At 41.6% G+C, this 21,923-nt stretch overlaps 1 protein-coding gene across 1 annotated transcript in view; it reads left to right on the top strand.

The window, feature by feature from the left end:
- Window positions 1-21,923, top strand: part of DIPK1C (divergent protein kinase domain 1C) — a 402,368-nt gene that overhangs the window by 354,269 nt on the left and 26,176 nt on the right. Inside the window, exon 3 of the mRNA XM_078687817.1 lies at window positions 8,129-8,293. Within this exon, the coding sequence (XP_078543943.1) occupies window positions 8,129-8,293 (165 nt within the window). The remainder of the gene's footprint in view (window positions 1-8,128; window positions 8,294-21,923) is intronic.

The following is a 21,923-nucleotide window of genomic DNA, read 5'->3' as shown; positions in this document are numbered from 1 at the left end:
TGTAATTACTCCGGAATCATCAGAGTAATTTTAGTAAGCTTGCATTTATCTTTTGATTAAAAATTACTGAAAATTATGCAATTATGCCTGTTCACATAATTATAAGTAATTTGCCATAAAAATGTTACGACAGGAGCACAGAAACAATGAACTTAGTCAGCACGAGAGGATGCTGGCTGCTTCTTTTCATGTCCTGTTGCATTTAGCTCTATTTTGTCAGCACAAATGCTTCCACAGGACCATTTTGGATGCAAGGGTGTATTTTGCCATAAGAAAATAGCGCTAAATGCTGGATTACGCTCCCTGCGTACTTCTCTGTAAAAGTTGACCTTTCTCTCCTTGCAGATGCATCACCTGAGCAAAGCATCCTCTGCTTTATGGTCGAGGAATGGTGCTTTGCACTGGTACTGACCTGCCTCTATCTGAGGACCTTGTTTCCGGTCCTTCGTGCCATCTGCAAAAGAGTCTGTCTTGAGACTTTAAGGACACACGACTGGGCCATTGCCGGGATAGCCCCATATCAAATAAATCAGGATAGCCATCTAAGACTGTTCCAGCTGCTGTTTCTCCAAATTACAATTTCAAAAATACAGTTTGACACAAATATCATGCCAAATAAATTGTGATGTGAAAACTATTGTGGACATAACATAGAAGGTAAGAATATTGTTTGTTTAGATACTTTATATTTATTTTAATATAGTTGTGTGCCAAGCCACCTAATATGCGGAAATGGAGACAGGGAGTGGACTGGTGTGGATCCCAAGAGGAGCCCCTTTCCGAGGTCTGAGGATGCCTCGAACTTTTTGGTTAAATATGGGGCAAATGGTTCAACAAATGGTTTGAGGGGTTTGGGTGAGTCGGGTACCTGAATATTTGTAAACATGTGCTGTATTCAAACCATCAATGCCTTACGAGTCTCTGTCGCCTTTTATCGCCTGTACTGTATTTAAATAATGTGCCTGAAATGCTACTAATGTATTGTTGTTCTCTAAAAAATCCAATAAACTTGATTATCAAAAAAAGTTGTATACAATATTGTTTTCTAATTGTTTTGTTGTTTTAATAGTTTTTGTTTTGTAAGTTAATATTATATTAATGTGAAGTGTATGTTATTTTTTAAGTATAGTTTATATTTTGTGATTTGATATTTTAGGTAAATAATTGTTTTTTATTTTATTTGAATTTATTTATCGTGGTTTCTTGGATTTCTAGGGAAATTGGGTGGAAAGTTTTTTTAACATATATTCTTAGGTGTTTACGATTTTTTTAAATGTTTCAATGTGATTTTAAAATATGCAAATTATTTTAATTTTGAAATTATTTCCTAGAACAAATTAAATACAATGGTTATTATTTGTTGTAACTGCTAATTGATTAATTTTATTATGTAAATTATGTATTTGATTTTAAGACTTAGGGCCTCATTATGATGTTGGTCGGAGTTGCCTCCGACCAACATATCTGCTGTTGCGGAACCAACCGTCCTATGGTCAGCTATCCCGAATCCGCAATTACGATGAGACCGCACATAGTGCAGTCGCAAACTCCCATTTCTCTATGGGAGCTTGTGCGGCAGTCGGAAACCTGCCACAGCCCAAGCTCCCATAGAGAAATGGGAGTTTCTGTAAATCTGTAATGAGGTGCCTGCCACACTGTGCAGGGAATTTCAAAAGGGCACCAAAGGTGCCCCTCTGGCCCACAACCGGAGGGCTAGGGGAGATGGTGGCTCTTCGAGGTGCCCCCAGCTTTTCAATGTCGGAAATCATATTCCCACCGGTGGAAACGACGTCCTTACAGGATTATGTGGCAGTTTTCCGACTGGCCAACTGGCTCCTTGAGCCTGTCGGAAGCCAGTCGGATTGACCGGCCCAGTTTACACTCTAACCACCGGCATTGTAATTCGGCGGTCAGATTGTAAACCTACCGTGTTGGTTGGTAAGCCTCTGACGAGCGATCGGAGGCTTACAGACCCAAATCGTAATTAATTATAATACATTTTTATAACTAATTGTTTTGTTACTATTATTTCCTAAATAATGTGTATTGTTGCTTATTTTCAGGTAGTAATTTAATTTGTTTTTGTGGACATTGGATTGTTGGGCAAGTAGGCCAGGAAGTGTTTAAATACATATTTTGTGATATGTTTAAATGATAAATAAGTGCCATTTTTATGTACTCTTGATTGTTAATGTATTCATTTTAATTTGTGATTATTTTATACATTGGAATGGAAACAATATATTTTTCAGATATTTGTTATATTTTATGTTATTATTTTTAAGTATATATTTTTTAATTAGAGGTAATACTACATTTAAGCTGTCCAATCGCCAACATTTTCACTACTGTTGCTTATATTGGAGTGGAAATAGTAACTTTGACTCCTCCAAAGCCCAACACTTTCTATACTATTGCTCAGGTTGGATGGAGTGGGAATTGTAAATCTGACCCCTCTAAACTTTCCCTACTGCTGCTTAAGTTGGAGCAGGAATAACAAATCTGACCCCTCTAAACTACAACGCTTTCTCTACTATTGCTTACGCTGGAGTAGAAATAGTTAATCTGACAATTCCAAACTCCAACACTTTTCCTTTTGTTGCTTACATTGAAGTGCCAATGGTACATTTGGCCTCTCCGAAGTACAACACTTGCCATATTGTTATTTACGTTGGAGTGGGAAGAGAAAATGTGATCATTCCAAAATCCTACACTTGTTTTACTGTTGCTTACTTTGGAGTGGGAGTAGTAAATTTGAACCCTACAATTCTAATTATTGTATATGATTTTTTTTAAAGATGTATTCTTGTTGATTTCATTTTAAAGGTTGTTTTAATTTATGTTTTCACTTTTGCATTTCATTTTAAGAAATAATACTACTTTTGTAATGTTTTTAATTTTAATAATTGTATTCTTTACATATTTTTAATGTACTAAAGAGCAGTATTAATTATTTATTATAAGTACGATTATTTTATTACTAATGTTTATCTCATAATTATATTGATATGCAGTCTTTATTATTTTCTACATTTATTTTTTAGCACTTTTTTATGCAAGTTGTAAAATGCATTTTTATATTTTGTATATTAAATGTATTTTTACATGTAATTTATTTATGCTTATTTTTTGTTATATTAATTTACTGTTTAATATCGCTTTCTCTACTATTGCTTACGCTGGAGTAGAAATAGTTAATCTGACAATTCCAAACTCCAACACTTTTCCTTTTGTTGCTTACATTGAAGTGCCAATGGTACATTTGGCCTCTCCGAAGTACAACACTTGCCATATTGTTATTTACGTGGGAGTGGGAAGAGAAAATGTGATCATTCCAAAATCCTACACTTGTTTTACTGTTGCTTACTTTGGAGTGGGAGTAGTACATTTGAACCCTACAATTCTAATTATTGTATATGATTTTTTTTAAAGATGTATTCTTGTTGATTTCATTTTAAAGGATGTTTTAATTTATGTTTTCACTTTTGCATTTCATTTTATGAAATAATACTACTTTTGTAATGTTTTTAATTTTAATAATTGTATTCTTTACATATTTTTAATGTACTAAAGAGCAGTAATAATTATTTATTATAAGTACGATTTTTATTTTATTACTAATGGTTATCTCATAATTATATTGATATGCAGTCTTTATTATTTTCTACATTTATTTTTTAGCACTTTTTTATGCAAGTTGTAAAATGTATTTTTATATTTTGTATATTAAATGTATTTTTACATGTAATTTATTTATGCTTATTTTTTGTTATATTAATTTACTGTTTAATATCAAAAATTCTATATACTTACCAATTTTGGGATGATATTTTGGTAATTGATATTTTGTCCTTTATATTCAAATTATGAAAAGTCAATATATTTGTCCTCAATATTTTTTGCCACAATTTTTGTATTTTGTTGTTTTTGTTTCTGATATTTTGTTCCAGTAGTTTAAAAAATATTTGTATTCCAGTAGTTCAGAGATGATGGAACGACATTTCTTAGGAAGTATGGCTCATTGCATGTGATCACAGCGCCATTTACACGTTCAACTCACAGCCTACCTGGTAATAATGCTTAAACTTTACTGTTTTTATTTTAAAAGAAGGAGAGCCTTTCAACCTGCTTCTTCTAAGGCCTCCCAATCTCCTTAAGGTTGCAAGTGTCTTTGCATGCATAATGTAAGCCCTGTCGCACACTCTTGGTATGACCTCTGTTTAGATTGCCAACAAGTTACTTATCACACTGCTTGTGGTTAATGCTGTGATTTAAATATCAAATTAATTCTTCAAACTGTTCTTTTAAAAGGATGGTCCCCTATAGTGCTTCATGAGAGCATGAAGGGGGACAAGGTACACAATTAACTTGTGAGCCTAATTTAAAAGAAGCATTTGCAATGCAATCGGTCTCGCCTTTGGGACCTTATATGTATTTAGCTATGCAGCACATTAGCCTGGGTACTGAAACATCTACTGTTCTTTAACATGGAGGGAAAATAAGCACCAAACTTCGTGACACACCAGGTATGGGAACACATGGAGAGAAATATTGCCTTTTAGCGGGAAATGGTATAGTCCAAAGCTTCGGTTTTAATATAAAATCAGGGTCTACAATGGCCGTATCACTGAAAATACAAGATTTGCAAAAAAATATTATTGTATACGGGTGATTGTGGAAGACAATTTCTACGGACTGGAATCTAGAGAAGTGATTCTGGTATTTTACTGACCTCTGCTGGTCGTTTCCTATATAATAGAGGCAGTTGAACAGAATAAAAGTTCCTAAATGGAAGCAGACAAGTCCTAGGGCTGCTCTCCAGAGCCCACAAAGTACATGCACATATCATTATATGCTAAAGTATATACAAGAGGTCTCGAAATGCTTGACCTAAAACAACAATGGGGCTTATTTTTAATTAAATCGGTGCAGGAAATCCACCAAAAGTGGCAGATGTCCCACCCGCCATAATATGAGTGCACTGATGTTGGTGACACTCCAAGTGCAGCAGACAGGACATACGCTACTTTTTGGGGGTGGCCCTAATCCACCAAACTCTAAAAAAGGCCCTAACCCTTGCATTGATCAGAGGCTTTAAGATACAACATGCCATGTGGTTTACGAATCATAATAGTATCTTTGACTAAAGTACAAGCCTGTTTTACATTAAAACAGAGTTTAAAATGTACTATACTCTTATTTTGGAATGTCAACTTGTGAAATTTAATACAATCTGCTATGAAAAAAAATACACTTTTGGAAAAGAAGTGAATTGTGTTCTTAAACCTTGTTTTAATGTTATTGTTGATGATGCTCAAGACAAGCAGGGAGCTCACTGTACAAATGTCTGTTTTTTAATGTTCTTTGCATCAGTATTTGTGATTTATGCTTTTTAATTCAGCTCATCTGATGAAATATTTGCAGCGCCTCACTGAGGTAGCATTTCAGCTTTGATGAATCAGTTTTATTCAGTTTCAATCATGGAGTGCGGTGAAAACAAAATGCTTGATTTGTACTGGTGGGAACTGGCACTCATTTTTAGGGATCGTGCACCAGACGTACAAAGCGTTTTAGCAGTCACAAACCCTGCCATTCACAAAATTATGAGTTGTGCAAAATGGCTTTTTACTATGCACTAACCCCATCTTAACATTTCTGACTTGGAAAATAGTTTGACAGATCCATTCCTAATCGCAATTAATAAGGGGTATAAAAGGGGGGGTCCCCTCTTAACTGTAGTTCACAGCAGGGCCGGACTGACATTTGCGGGCACCGGGCATTTCCCCGGTGGGCTGGAGGGGTGGGGGCCGGTTTTGTCGCCGCAGGGGGGTGCTTTTCTTAGAGAGTGCCGGTTTTGTAGCAGTGCTGCAAAATCGGCCTTCTGTAAGAAAAGTGGTAGCAGTGCTTTGCGGGTAACAACCCCCTCCCCTCCCGTTACCAGGGCCGGTGGAGAAGCAACCTGCCAGGGCTGGTTGCTGGTCTCAGTCCGGTCCTGGTTCACAGTGGTATGTATCAGAGGTTAACTGCCTCAAACTAGTTCAAAGGAGGTGCTAACAGATTCGCAAAGGGGAAGCTGTCCTTGTTGGACAACTTCTCCTTTGGGGGGCAAGCTGTACAACCCCGGGCGAGAGGCAAAGGTTCAGACGGGAAAAAAGATTGTTTTTAAAGTAGCATCACTTTCTTCAAGGAAAACGGGCTGCTTTAAAAAATATTTGTTTCTTGTTTGGGAATGCAAACAGGAATGGTGGTTTGCTGTTCCTTGCAGGACACACCATACCTTTCCTCTCAGAACTAGAAGAGGCATGATGTGGAATCAAGACTAGACACCCTTGGTATTCAACAAGCTCAGCTTTCAGTGGTGTGTTCTACCACAACATCACAGTCAAAATATAGGCCTGCAGATGAAGATATTTAGTGCTTAATCTGGGCCGGTGTTTGCAGGTGGGGCACACCACCATTAATTTGTGGGGGCTGGCACTTAATTTCCCTCAATAAACTTTGAGCCCGTGCAAGAGACAGAAAAACACATTATGGGGAAGAAGGAGGAAGAGAATCTGCAAAAGAGGCCGGAAGTGTCGGGTCGTGGATTAATGAGGCATGAGGTGGAACCAAGCAGTGTTTTTAACTCCCTAAGTGCGCATGAATAAGTACGTTTTTTTCTTCTTTACCCCCTCTTCCACCCAGCCCTCCGACCTCCCACCACCTATCTGTGCCAGCCTCCTCTGATGACAATCACATCTAAACTATAGTTCATGCCAAGAGAAATACATTAAAAGTTGTTTTTAGAAGATCATCAGGTGATATGTGTCTATTGTTAGTTTGTAACAGTAAATGTGTGGTCCATTCCCTTTTCTTTATTTCTATTAATGTCCCATTCACAGATGCACTTATTAAAGTGGTTGGGGAGGTGCTACATAAATGGTGAGCAGGACAAAATCATGGCGGCTCACTCAGAATTCAAGTCCATCTGCACAGGCGGAGGTATTGCCATCCCAGAGATATTCACAAGTGGGAATATCTCAATATGGTGCCAAAGAGATGCAGACCTGGTGGGCTGGCAGGGTGCTTGCCGAGGTCTAGTGAGCTCTTAAGAGCTTCAGGGGCATATTTAAAAGCCCCTGACACCACCACAACATCACTTTCATTGAAGTTGTGATGTCGATATGGATCTTGATTATTTACAAGGCAGTATTAAGCCACTTAACATAGCTTAACGCTGCATTGTAAATAAGGCCCCCTTTCATACTGTATTTAGCATGAAAGGGGAGGGAAACGCCAACCGTAACACCCATTGATTTTGACGCTGCCTCCTATTTACAAGGGAGGCCTAAATAGGAGGCAGCGCCAGAATTAAGACCAGGGAAAACCTGGTCTTAAACAGGAGAAACGCAGGGATGAACCATATTCGCCACTTTATTGTAAATATGCCCCTCAGTGTCGCCATATTCAACTATATTCTCCTGCGCCTTTTTCAAACTTCAAAGAGAAAGGCATTGCCATAATGGCGTAACTGTGGCTGGAACAATAGCAGCAAAATCTCGAGAGGGAGTTCATCATCTCAATTCATAGATTCATTTAAACAAGGCAACAGTTGAAAGGAACTTCGGGAAACAACCTGCCTGCATTTTTTCTAATATCTTCAACATAGAAGTAAAAGGTTACATCACCCAGTGTTAAAAATGCAAGACCACCCTCTCTGTCTTTACACCTTTTACTGAAACAATGCTTAGAGCATATGACTGAGTCACTGCTATTACATTTTCTGCTGTGAAAAATTATTGTGATTTAGCATTTATTTTCCTTTGTTTTACTACCAAGTTAGTTCCTCATTTGTTTATATAGACAGGGGAGACCACTTTCTCTGACCAGAAGAAGGGACAGAAAGTGTAGGACAAGAGAAGACCACTTCTGGCCACAGCAGAATAGGGATAGCAGGGTGGGGGAGAAGGATCTTGATTTTGTACCACTTACAAATTTCACAATTGATTTTAGCATTCAAATCTGTTGTCGTTGTTGTTTTTTTGTTTTTACCAAAGTGCATGCATAAGAAACTTGCATAAAGATTACACCACTGTCATTGCTTCTGACCTCAATTCACCCAAAAATAATGTTACCATTTCTGTTGCAGGTTGTGGCCATTGACATGGACATGGCGTTTTTTGAACCCAAGATGCGTGAAATCTTGGACCAGAACTGCACGGGGGATGAAGACTGCAACTTCTTTGATTGTTTTTCCAAGTGTAATCGAAGAATTAATAGATGTGGCGCTCAAAGGGTCAACAACAATCTGCAAGTAAGTGGCACCTTTTGATATTCTTGTGCAAAATACTGAGTAGCTGCCCCCCACCGCGGTTTTCTTCCAAAACATTATTACAAGGTTTCCTGCTTTTGCTGCTAGGCAACAGATCTTAAAATCGAGGACTTTTACCATAATCTTTTTTCTCCCACTTGCGAAAACAGTGCCTCAGGCACAAATCAAAAACGATCTCGCTAAAAAAAAAACATTGGGTCATATCATATTTCAAGGGGATATTTCCTCCAGAACGTCACTTTTAGTGACGTTCTGGTGGGCGAAATACCCTTCTCCTTATTTACAAGGCAGCGTTAAGCCACTTAACATGGCTTAACGCTACCTTGTAAATAATGACCCTCTTCACGCTTCACTGAGCGTGAAATGCGTGTGCAATGGGGGTTGCCAACACCTATTGCATTTTGACACTGCCCCATAAGGCACATGGATGGGACAGCGCCAAAAACTAAGACCAGGTAAAACCTGGTCTTAGGATGGCGATACAAGGAGAAATTATTAATTTCTCCTCGTATTTTGCTCCTCCTATGTGTGCTGCATTCTGCAGCACACATGGAAACAGCAAATTGCCTTTAAATATCGTTTATGTCCAGGAAGGTGTCCCTTCCTGCACATAAACAATTGCCCCTGCAGTGCACCCAACTTGGCGCAAGGGGGCCTGCGCTGCGCTAGGCAGCTCTTTAAGTGCCAGCACTAAGGGAAATGCAGGGGTGTGCCATATGTTTGTAAATACGGCGCATAACTACATTTAAAAAAGTCAGAGCACGGTATTACCAATTTTTGAGTAAAGCCCCGCTCCGACATTTTATTGTAAATATCCCTCATTATATCTTAACACATCTGTCTCCAAAAAACAATCTGATGTCTCTGATAAAACTGAAATAACAATCATCTCTGTATCCACGAATATTGCTTGTATCCCACATAGGGCGAAAGAACATGGAAAGAAGGGAGATTGTAGACAGAAACTGTTTGGGAATCTAAATTTGGGTGCAGTGCCCTGATGTAAATACTCAATCCTCAGGCTAGTGACAATAAGAATAGCGCCAAAACTTACAACAGAGATGTATATGTGGATGTCCCATGATGGTAATTAAAAGATGGCTGCCAACTGTAAACAATACACAAAACCAGCAAACAAGATTAGAGTGCCCACATTAAATTCTGCCTTAACTTGTAGTATGCAGTTATCTGTGGCACTAACATGTTAACCAGCATTTACACTGCTGCGTTGCACTCTGGTGTGAGATAAGACAGGTGATGGCTAACAGTGACGGGTGTGAGGGCAAGTATTGAATTAGAGAGATCACTGGTCAACTGTTCTGGGTCACAATATAAGGGTCTCTCACAATCTTAAAATGCTTGACTGGGTCCTTTATCAGTTTGTTTCCGGTCCAGGGAAGGCATGGCTTGGCAGTTCGGGCTGGACTGTTCCCATGAGGCACAGGGTCAGACTGATTTGCATATAGCCATGTCTGAACTGGGGTGGCAGAGTGGGCTAAAGAACAGTGATGTGTCAAACCCAGATCTTTTGACTGGGTGTTAGTGTTTGATTGGTTCAGATGCTCCGTCCATCACCACCCCCTTTTGTACCGCTTTTGGCCACCATAAGTGTGGCAGGGTATGCTCAGACGTGAGTCCCTTGCTCACTTTGCCACTGGATTCAAGCAAGCCGGGCTGAAGACGGCTGTAATGCCAGAAACCGGTCCTCGAAAGCTTGTTTCCGGTCCAGGGAAGGCATGGCTTGGCAGTTTGGGCTGGACTGTTCCCATGAGGCACAGGGTCAGACTGGTTTGCATATAGCCATGTCTGACCTGGGGTGGCAGAGTGGGCTAAAGAACGGTGATGGGTCAAACCCAGATCTTTTGACTGGGTGTGAGTGTTTGATTGGTTCAGATGCTCCGTCCATCACCACCCCCTTTTGTACCGCTTTTGGCCGCCATAAGTGTGGCAGGGTATGCTCAGACGTGAGTCCCTTGCTCACTTTGCCACTGGATTCAAGCAAGCCGGGCTGAAGATGGCTGTAATGCCAGAAACCGGTCCTCGGAAGCTTGTTTCCGGTCCAGGGAAGGCATGGCTTGGCAGTTCTGGCTGGACTGTTCCCATGAGGCACAGGGTCAGACTGATTTGCATATAGCCATGTCTGAACGGGGGTGGCAGAGTGGGCTAAAGAATGGTGATGGGTCAAACCCAGATCTTTTGACTGGGTGTGAGTGTTTGATTGGTTCAGATGCTCCGTCCATCACCACCCCTTTTTGTACCGCTTGTGGGTCCTTTATCAGGCAGCTATATGAGGACTCAACAAAATAAACCTGTTCAGGAAGAAATTATAATCGACTTTGGATTTTTCTGTTCCTCAAATGTAGCAGTGCGGACAATGCTGATCTTCCAAAGGCCATCAGGTTCTCCTACTGCTACTCATAATTTGCTTAAATGCTTTTTTTACTCTCTAGTATTTACTTAACTGATGGGAAATGAATGTCAGTTTTGTCCAAAGTGGACCCTTTGAAAAAAGGATATCCGTGTCCTCTTTATCCTGGTGAACCTTAGCAATGGCCCATTTATGCCCATAGTTTTTAGGTCTCGCTGAGCGAACGCGCATGCGTTCTCAGCGAGACTTAAGTAAGGGATCTCAAAAATGCACCCAAAGGCGGATTGCCTACAGTGCATGTGTGCGGGTGCGTGCACATCGCACATCATTTGCCTCTCTCCTCACTCATGCTGGTTTGCTTGCAGCCGGCATCAGACTTCAAAGAAATCCGCTTCCCCGCTCCCGCCGTTTCTGGCTTTGCTCCTGAAGGCTGCCATGCCAAAGATCACACCCGATTAATCAGCCGAGGTAATGCGTCCATAAATTATATTGTTGCTTCCTGCTACTTCGGTGTCACCTCCGCTTTCATCATTGGATCCCAGTCTTTTGCTATGTTGTAAAATAGACATGAAAGGTTTAGTTCTGTCCTGATTAGGGTCACTTTCGGAAAGTCTTACAGAAACGACACTGTACCCATTCCTACCCGTTCTGGTCTCGTTTCTTAGAGGTTTATGGTGCTGTTCATTCACACTTGCCAGAGATGCCGAAAGAGCTCTTTTGAGCTTCTTATTTAATTATGTGCTAAGAAATATTTAATGTGTACTATACTGTGATGCCAAATTCTGTGTGAAGTCCGTGCATTGCAACAAACGCCTAGAGGCGCTGCTGAATTTTGCACAGCCTGCGGGCAGACTCCTGCAGGATTACCACCACACCCACCTCCACCACCACCACGTTTACCACCCACCACCACCATGTCCACCACCACCACATCCACCACCACGTCCACCACCACCACGTCCGCCACCACCACGTCGACAATCACCACCTCCACCACCACCACCACCTCCACCACAACCACATCCACCACATCCACCACCACTACGTCCACCACCACCATGTCCACCACCACCACATCCACCACACCCACCTCCACCACCACCACCACATCCACCACCTCCACCACCACGTCCACCACCACTACCACCACTGCCACATCCACCACCATGTCAACCACCACCACGTCCACAATCACCACCTCCACCACCACCTCCACCACCATGTCTATCACCACTACTACTACCATCACCACCACATCCACCACCACATCCACCACCACCACGTCCACAATCACCACCTCCACCAACACCAGATCCACCACCACTACATCCACCACCACTACGTCCACCACCACCATGTCCACCACCACCACGTCCACCACGACCACCACACCCACCTCCACCACCACATCCACCACCACGTCCACCACCACCACATCCACCACCACCACATCCACCACATCCATGACCACCACCACGTCATCCACCACCACTACATCCACCACCCACCACCACCACCATGTCCACCACCACTACCACCACATCCACCACCACATCCACCACCACCACGTCCACCACCACGTCCACCACCACCACGTCCACCACCACTACGTCCACCACCACCACGTCCACTACCACCATGTCCACCACCACCACGTCCACCACCACCACATCCACTACCACCATGTCCACCACCACCATGTTCACCACCACCACGTCCACCACACCACGTCCACCACCATGTCCACCACCACCACCACGTCCACCACCACCACATCCACTACACCACGTCCACCACCACCGCGTCCATCACCATCACATCCACCACCACCACCATGTCCAACACCAGTACATCCACCACCACCACCACATCCACCACCACCACCACATCCACCACCAGCATGTCCACCACCACCACGTCCACCACCACCACATCCACCACCACCGTGTCCACCACCACCGCGTCCACTACCACCATGTCCACCACCAACACCACCATATCCATCACCACACCCACCACGACCTCCACCACCATGTCCACAACCACCACCTCCACCACTACTCCAAATACCACTCAGTGTCACATAATTACACGTCACATAATTACACTGCACTCAATGCAACATACACTCCAAATACCACTCAGTGCCACATAATTACACACCACATAATTACACTCTACTCAATGCAACACACACTCCACACAATACCACTCAGAGCCTCATAATTATATGCTACATAATTATACTGCACTCAATGCAACATACACTCCACACAATACCACTCAGTGCCACATAATTATATGCTACATAATTACACTGTGCTCAACGAAACATACACTCCAAATACCACTCAGTGCCACCTAATTACACACCACATAATTACACTCTACTGAATACAACACACACTCCACACAATACCACTCAGAGCCACATAATTATATGCTACATAATTAAAATGCAACATACACTCCAAACAATACCACTCAGTGCCACATAATTACATGGCACACAATTACACTCTACTGAATGCAACATACACTCCTCATAATACCACTCAGTGCCACATATTTATATGCTACATAATTACACTGCGCTCAACGCAACATACACTCCAAATACCACTCAGTTCCACATAATTACACGCCACATAATTACCCCCACTACGCCCCTCACTCTATCAATCTATCTATCTATCTATCGCCCTCACTCTATCTATTGCCCTCACTCTATCTATCTATCACCCTCACTCTACCTATCTATCGCCCTCACTCTATCTATCTATCTATTGCCCTCACTCTATCTATCTATCGCCCTCACTCTATCTATCACCTTCACTCTATTTATCGCCCTCACTCTATCTATCTATCGCCCTCACTCTATCTATTGCCCTCACTCTATCTATCGCCCTCACTCTCTCTATCGCCCTCACCCTATCTATCTATCTATCTATCGCCCTCACTCTATCTATCGCCCGCACTCTATCTATCTATCTATCGCCCTCACTCTATCTATCTATCGACCTCACTCTATCTATCTGTCTATCTATCTATTGCCCACACTCTGTCTATCTATCGCACTCACTCTATCTATCGCCATCACTCTATCTATCTATCTATCTATCTATCTATCTATCTATCTATCTATCTATCTATCTATAAATCGCCCTCACTCTATCTGTCTATCTATCGCCCTCACTCTATCTATCTATCTATCGCCCTCACTCTATCTATCTATCTATCTATCTATCGCCCTCACTCTATCTATCACAACATCACTCAGCACCACCACAGCATTAATCTGTGCAACCATTCAACAACAACTTCTTGGATTTTCGTCACAATAAAATACACTGAACATAATCTTCACAAAAGTTATTTACAAAAGTTTAAGCTACTGCCATTATAAATTACTATAACTTTTATTTAAGTATTAATTATAAAAAAAAAATAAAAGCCATTATTTGTAATATCAATACATCTAAGTCACGAAATACAACACATATTGCATTACAAATGCTATAGGTGTCACATTTGCGAAAGTTATAACTATTGGCATTGTAATTGACAAAGCTAATAATTTCGCTATTTTCAAAACCAACACATAAATAAAAAAATTGTAATTTACAATACCAATAGCTCAAACGTTCCTATTGCGAGACCTATTGCATTGCAAATGCTTGTTCTTACTCTAGTGAACCTTTGGAAGAAAGCCAATAGAGAAAGTATTCCTTGCAATAAAGGGCATGTAATAATGAACGATGAGGAAAATTCTAGTGACACCTGGAATCTGACACCTGTATTTATTTAGAATTAGAAGTCTGCAGTGTGGCAAAAATGTATTCTTGCAGAAATTGTTAGTTACTGATGCGTGTTTTTAACTTTGTCTCTTTTTGTATAGCGCATCAGCATTGCAACAATTTGCTACAACTGAATATACATTAAAAAAGTAAAAATACCAGGCCGTACAGGCCATTCTCACAGCCTGCATGACCTGGCATCTTTATTGGGTGCGAAAGAATTGGCAAAACAGTGGCATTGGCGGCATGTGATATTTAGTGGGCATCGATGGCACAAACATTTGTCGGATCTGTTTGGGCAGTGGGTGGTGTCACGTGTAGTGGCCTCGTGTGAAATACTATGGGCTCTGGAGCTTATTTATTTACAAATTAAGCGCTGACAAGTTCTTCTAGGGTGTTTCCTTGGTGCATTATTCCACGATGTGTTCAAACTGAGGGGTATATTTACTAAGATTTCGCGATTTTGTTTGTGTCAGAAAAGTGACCCAATTCAACAGAAAATATTTTTTACTGACTTACTTTTCAGCACAAAATTTATTTTACGCTGGAAAATCACTTGAAAGTGGCGCAAAGCAGCACATAGCGCTGCTTTGCATTATTTAGCGCCACAGTGGTGTGGTGCTGGGGCGTTCCCATGTGACCACCCAAGGGTTCAGATGCAAAATCCGATTGCTAAAAAAAGTTGCTTTGCTATGCTCAAAAAAAATATCGACCACTTCCACCAGGCGCTGTCACAGGGAAATGCTTTTATTTCTCCTTTCTTTTCTGACTTTGCATGTGTGCAGCCCTGTACAGCAAGCACACATGCAATGTTTGAAAATGTTTAAAGTTAGTCTAAGCATAGTATTTTGTACTGTAAGGGTATCCTTCCTGTGCTGTCGTGTATTTCTATAGGTTCTGAATCAGTCCCCCTATTCCTGACCCTATTCTGGTTAAACTAACTATCAAGTTAACTAACAGTCAGCCCATGAGGCAAGAAAACCCCCATGATGCAGATACCGCTATCTGACGCAGTCACACTACGGCACAGGAACGTGTTATCTGATTAGGTCATAACGCTTGAGATCTAATTAGACAAGCGACATTCCTCCAGCCCCTGATAAGGCATACGACGTTCTCATAACAAATCAAACCTATGACAACCTGGATAATCCGTGCGGCCATTGTTTTGATTTCACAGAGAACTTTAGTAAAGAATGTGCTAACGAGCAAGTCGTATGACATCTTTATTGACGTACCTATGTCCATCCTTACGTCAATCCCGGCACCTTTAAGGTATAAATATTGCCGACCTTGCCCTATGCAAACACACGCGTGGTGACAAGACGGAGCAGCCACCCTTGCCGAAGCCGAGAGCAGAAGCAGACCCCGCTGGCAGCAGCCCCGCCTTCCTGACGCGCTGAGAGACGCGCTGCTATCTCAAGCCGAGAGACCCAGCACCGGCGCTTCTGGGCAGCCCTCGCAGGCAGCCTGGAATATCGAGAGCAGAGAAAGAGATACCATTCCTCATTCATCCTAACTTCCAGGTACAGAACTGAATAACCCCTCACAGAGAATTCTTTAGTTATTCACTTGGCAAAAACAAACTTAACTTAAACTGTAACTTTCTATTCCCGCCCACGCATTAGACTTAGGTCAGGTACACGGGGTAGGCGTATTTAGAAACACCAGTTGAGTATGTTTAGTCAAATGTATATGTGTATGTAAATATATTTTAATCATTTTAAACATCATATGGCTCAGAAACCATATCAATGTTTTTACAGTATTATTTTATACTATTGCTTCTAATGTATGCACTTTACTTAACTATAAGTATTGCAATAATATCGATCCATTTCTCTTGTACGAGAAAAGAGACTGATCAATAAATAACACCTTTTATTGAACACGCCCTTCTCTTCCTTTTCTCTACATTCTGATGAGACTAAGAATGCACGTACTGACTGAGTAAAATAATTGCCTTGTGCTCACACGACTCTTGAGATTGACTCTTGATTAGGGGAGAGCAAAGTTGTCATGTTCTATGGTTGTCAGAAACTAAATCCCTTCTTGTCTAATCAGGGAAGTTAATCCTTCCTTGAACATTCGAGAAAGTTTCTAGCGAACTCTGAGCTTAGCTGGCAAACCCAAAAATTAAGTCTAGTATCGACAGTAGTAGACCTAGTTAACGTCTGGTCTAGGCCTTTACTGCTGTAGGTACTATTCCAATGCGCAGAGCCTATTGGGAAAATAGGAGCTACACTACATGGCGCCCAACGCGTTTGGAAAGGGCGATAAAACTAACGTAAGACATTTAGAGTAACTCAGTCGTGCTTTCTCACTCAGACCCCTTTTCCCGAATACTCCAAAGACGTCTGGAGTGGGTGAAAGGTTATATCCTCCAAAACCTCGCAGGAGGGAACTCCTATGTATGGTTCTTGGTCTAGTCAACGTTGAAGGATAAACAGTTCCAAAATATTGTGCATCTAATCTCTGTTTCCATAAAGAAACCTGATCTGCAAATTAACATAATACCATCCTGTCTGTAAAATGGCAGAGAGTGATGATGAAAGAGAGGCAGTTAGATTAGCAACTGAACTCGCAGCAGCTGATGCTACCATGCAGGCTGCAGACAGGGATATAATACTCATCCCGGTCATTAAAAGGAGATCTATAACCTTAAAACTTATAGAAAATGGACTGACACCTAGAGGTGGCACAGTCATATTCGTAATTGAGGCACACGAATATCGGCAGACAGAGGTATACTATTCATGGATACATTTTCCGGCAGCAAATGCTGTAACAAAGTACTTCCACTATTACAAAGTAGAGGAACCTCCTGAAACATACACTCCCTTCGAGGAGGTGGAAGTACCACTCAAATTCCAAGAGCATTTGCTCTGTTTTGATGGCGCCCTAAAACATAACAATCACATTACAAGGCTCGGTCCTTTAGGAAGACCAGGAGCAACGTGGCCGGTCTTAGCCGGATACACACCGCATCCAGACATCGAAAGAATGCCTGCAGCAGAACTGTTAATACAGCTAAAACAACTACTAAAAATTCATAGACAATTAGTTCAGTATGTAATGCGGACTTCAACAATTCAGCCAGCGATTAAACTTCCACAGCTGACCCCTCACCAGGGGAACACAAATAAAATTACACCACAGAACATCCAATCCTGCCTAGGTAAAGTTCCAGCTAAACGGGAACAGATACCATTCTGGTTGGCACAGAAAATTACCCAAATAGAGGCGGTGTTTCCTGACACCACCCCATTGGAAAAACACAGGATTCTGACTATATGTCTCCCAATGGGAATCGCACCACACATTGAGGACTGTGACACTTGGGGTACAGTCTTTGCTTCCATCTACACAAAAACGCACGGTGTCCCATCCATTTAGGTGATACCAGATGTGCTAAAACAAATTCAAGATGAATACGGTCCAGAACCTGCTTTAACTCTTGGTATGAAATTACTAAAAGACTTCAAACAGGTCTCGGCTATATTACTAGCCAACATAAAAGGTGAAGCAGCAAACGTGGCGATCCGCCAGAGGTTAAAAGAGACAGATATAGCAGACCAACCAGCTGAAATTGCCAGAATCATAGAAAAATCCTATGAAGAACTAGGCAGAGATAGTCTAGGTGGAATACCAGTAAAACCGCAACTGACTACAAGTCCAGAAAAATTATTTTTTAATAATAATAATTCACCAAAAAAGAACTGGGATGGAAACAAACAATCCAATCCTAAAGAAAAGAAATTCCAGTCCAGAGGAAGGTCTCCTAGGCGAAGAGAGAAATCTCCAAACCAAAGACAGAGGTCACCGCAGAGTGACCCCTCTGGGAATAGATATAACCTTAGAAATAGGGATAATATTAAAAAACCTGATAGATATCAAGACATTGATACACGTCCCTCTCAATCTTTTCAGAATTCCTCGCAGAAATCGGAAAGAAGAGGACGATCAGAAGAGCACGCCAAGTCCAAAGACAAGGAACCTGCTCAGCTAAAAAAGAAATTACAATTTCCAAAAAAGAAGGTAGCCAGTATCAAGGTAGTTAAAAATGCCGAGAATACTGAGGACACAACTGAAAAACGGAGAGTGGGCTCAGACAATGCTAGACAGCGCAGCAGAGGTGAGCATAGCTCGCAAAGTCCTTATGAATCATCTGGAGACAGTGGACACGAATGAATACCTTCAAGTGGAAACTGCAGACACCAGAGTTAGCAAGCCCCACAAGATATACGAGATAACATTACGTATAGAGGGAGATAAGACTAGGAAAATAAGGGGACTATTTTGGGATAACCTCTCCAAGGGCTATGACATCCTTCTAGCTGAAAAAGACTGGCCACCAGAGTTTGTCAGGGAGTGCCCTCATGGCGAAGAAGTAATTATGCCTGCCTTCTCGAATCAAATACCGATTCATAAAAAATACACACTTGCTAGAAAGTGGGCAGTGGCCTTAGCACCTGCTTTATATAAAAATCATGTAGGATGGGATGAGGATTCTCCTCCTCACAAAATCCAGTTAAAATCACAACCAACTGCACAAAGGCAGTACCCAATTAAGCAAGAAGCTAAAAAACAAGTAAATGAAATACTAGATCAGCTAGAATACCAGGGGGTGATTGAAACTTGCAACTCACAAATGAACAATCCTTTGTTTCCGGTCTCCAAACCAGACAATTCATACCGTCTAGTTTTGGATTACCGACACCTTAACACATGTTGCAAAACCTTTGCAGTGCAAAACTCACACAGTGCTGCACTAATGAATAACATAGTGCGCAAAAAATACAAAACAACCTTGGACATCTCCAATGGATTCTTTTGTCAAAACATAGCACCAGAGAGCAGATCTTTAACTGCATTCTCAGTAAATGGCACTCAAAAACAATTCTGTCGGTTAGCCCAGGGGTACAAGAACAGCCCGGGGGTATTCTCAGCGAGAGTAACAGAATTACTACAACTATATGATGATGAAGCATTATCTTATGTTGATGACATTTACTTAACAGATGATGACTTGGAGACTCACTTGAAAAGGGTGAACACCATAATACTTGGGTTCGCTGCAGAGGGTTACAAATTCAACTTCAAAAAGTCCAGAATTGCCCATCTGACGGTCCTATTCTTAGGATATGAGTTATCAAGTGAAGGTAAAAGCCTGGCAGACAATTTCCTAGAAAAATGTGCCGTAATCCAAGCTCCTAAAACACTAAAAAACCTACAGTCAATTCTAGGCTTCCTAAATTTCGGAAGAACATACATTGCAAATTACGCAGAAAGGGTCAAACCCCTTTATGATCTAATTAAACCAGACTTTAAAAGATCCAGTTGGACTCAAACACACACAGAAATTTTGAGATCCTTACAAACAGACATGCTAATTAAAACAAAATTAGAAACACGTGATAACACACGCAACCTTGTGATCCGAGTCATCCCAGGGAGATGCGGATTCACATACCTGACCTCTAATGAGGGAGATAAGGTACCAATTGCATTCAAATCACACATGTACACAGAAGCTGAACAGAAATTCAGTAATACAGAAAAAATAATTCGTGCAGTTCAAACCGCAATAGCTAGAGAAAAAGACATAGCTGACGGTAGACATATCACAGTCAGAACAGCAGAATCAGCCTTTGAGGCACTAACAACACCGTGTAATTTACCAACAACAACATTGAATCCGGAATGGATACAATGGGTGAATTCAATCACAACGGACAAAGTATACTACTACTTTGATCCAGAACTAGAAGAATTAAAAAATCTAAAATATGAAAAGACGTATCCTCTGCCAATCGACATTCTGCCTCTACGACATTACGCCTGTGTAATCTATACAGACGGACATGCTCAACCCTCCGTTTGGGGAGAACATGCATACAATCCCACATGTGAGATTACAAAAGAAGTGTGGCGCGGAGGTAAACTAAGACCTCTATTAACAAAATCACACTCAGTAGAAACTAATTCAGAACTACAAACTGAAATAATAGCTTTGAAAATGGCGCTAGATAATGCGGATCGCGAATTCCCGACACTTATAGTGTCAGATTCATATTACTGCGTCAAAGCATATAACAAGGATTTGCAGACATGGATTCAGAACGGTTACAAAGATGACACAGATGCACCAATAAAGCAGAGACTGCTCTGGGAACAAGTAGCTCTTTTGAAAAAAGAACTACCAAAGACTCACGTGACTCACTCACTGAGTCATCAACGTGATGGCGTTCACGTTGTAGGGAATTCATTGGCTGAAACAGCCGCAGCGGCAGCCACTAAATCGGCTCCCGTAGATCGAAAAAAGCGTACATTAAAATACATTGACGGTGAAACAATGCTGGCGGTGAAAACGTCATCAAAAGGCGACTGCTCAGCGTTACCGATCAACTATCCACTCAATTATACATACATAATCGATGCAAACTCCGTCCCTTTTGCTCGAATCCCTGGAGTGGGGGATAGAGTGAATCCAAACATGGACAGGAGAAACTTGTTAATCGCAGACGCACACATGGGCGAGGGTCTCAGACACCTTAAATTAAAAGATTCTCTGGAAGAATTACAATCACGGTACTGGTGGCCAGGCATGAGCCTGCACTACACCATGTTTGTAAAAAACTGCCCAAACTGCAACAGAGATCGCAGTGGGGAGAGAAGCAGTTTAATACCTCGTCGTATCAAGGCAGATAATATTACCAGCAAAAAGAATGGCTTGCGATTAACATATACAGGCTAGTTTCCACTTATAATGTAGATCACCAGCACTCGGCTGACGTCCGGACTATTATACAAGATTGCGAGTCTAAATGGCATATACGCTAAGAGCATGCTACGTTCGACCATTGTTTTCACTCAGGCAATCCAGCCTGGGGGGGAAACATGGCCAAATGAGCACAGCCCAGCGGGAATCTTCTCACTTCCTTCCTGAGGGTACGGGATGGTGTAAAGAAAAAACCAAGGCAGAAAGCAATCTATAATGGAAAGGATATTAGGTTCGGGAGCTGGGTGGGTCAAACATCTAATAAGTGTCCAACGTAGTCTAAATAACTTGCCAAGAAATTCTCTGAAGGGATTCAGTCCGTACGGAACTAGGATGTTGATCTCTGACCTTGATAGTCAGACTTCAGTGGTAATAGAAAAAACCTTTGATGTCAAAGACCGTTTGGCTATTTTGCAGGACTTAAACAAAACAAGAAAAGACCTGAGCAACATACAGTTGAAACAACAGCCAACGACCACTGAAGAATCACCACCTGTCCCAGCAAGACCTGTCTGGATTCCAAAAGTCGGGGATCTAGTCAGGGAGAAGATCGCGGTAAAGAAGGAATTTGGGCCTTCTTACAGAAAAGCAGTTCCTGTCTTGTCTGTCAACGGGACAAGATCAGTTGTACTACCGCCACTTGCTGGTAAAAAGGAGAACCGAGTT

The sequence above is a fragment of the Lissotriton helveticus genome, chromosome 4_1 (genome assembly GCF_964261635.1).
Source record: "Lissotriton helveticus chromosome 4_1, aLisHel1.1, whole genome shotgun sequence".
Taxonomy (NCBI): domain Eukaryota; kingdom Metazoa; phylum Chordata; class Amphibia; order Caudata; family Salamandridae; genus Lissotriton; species Lissotriton helveticus.
This window is presented reverse-complemented; position numbering and strand designations above follow the sequence as displayed.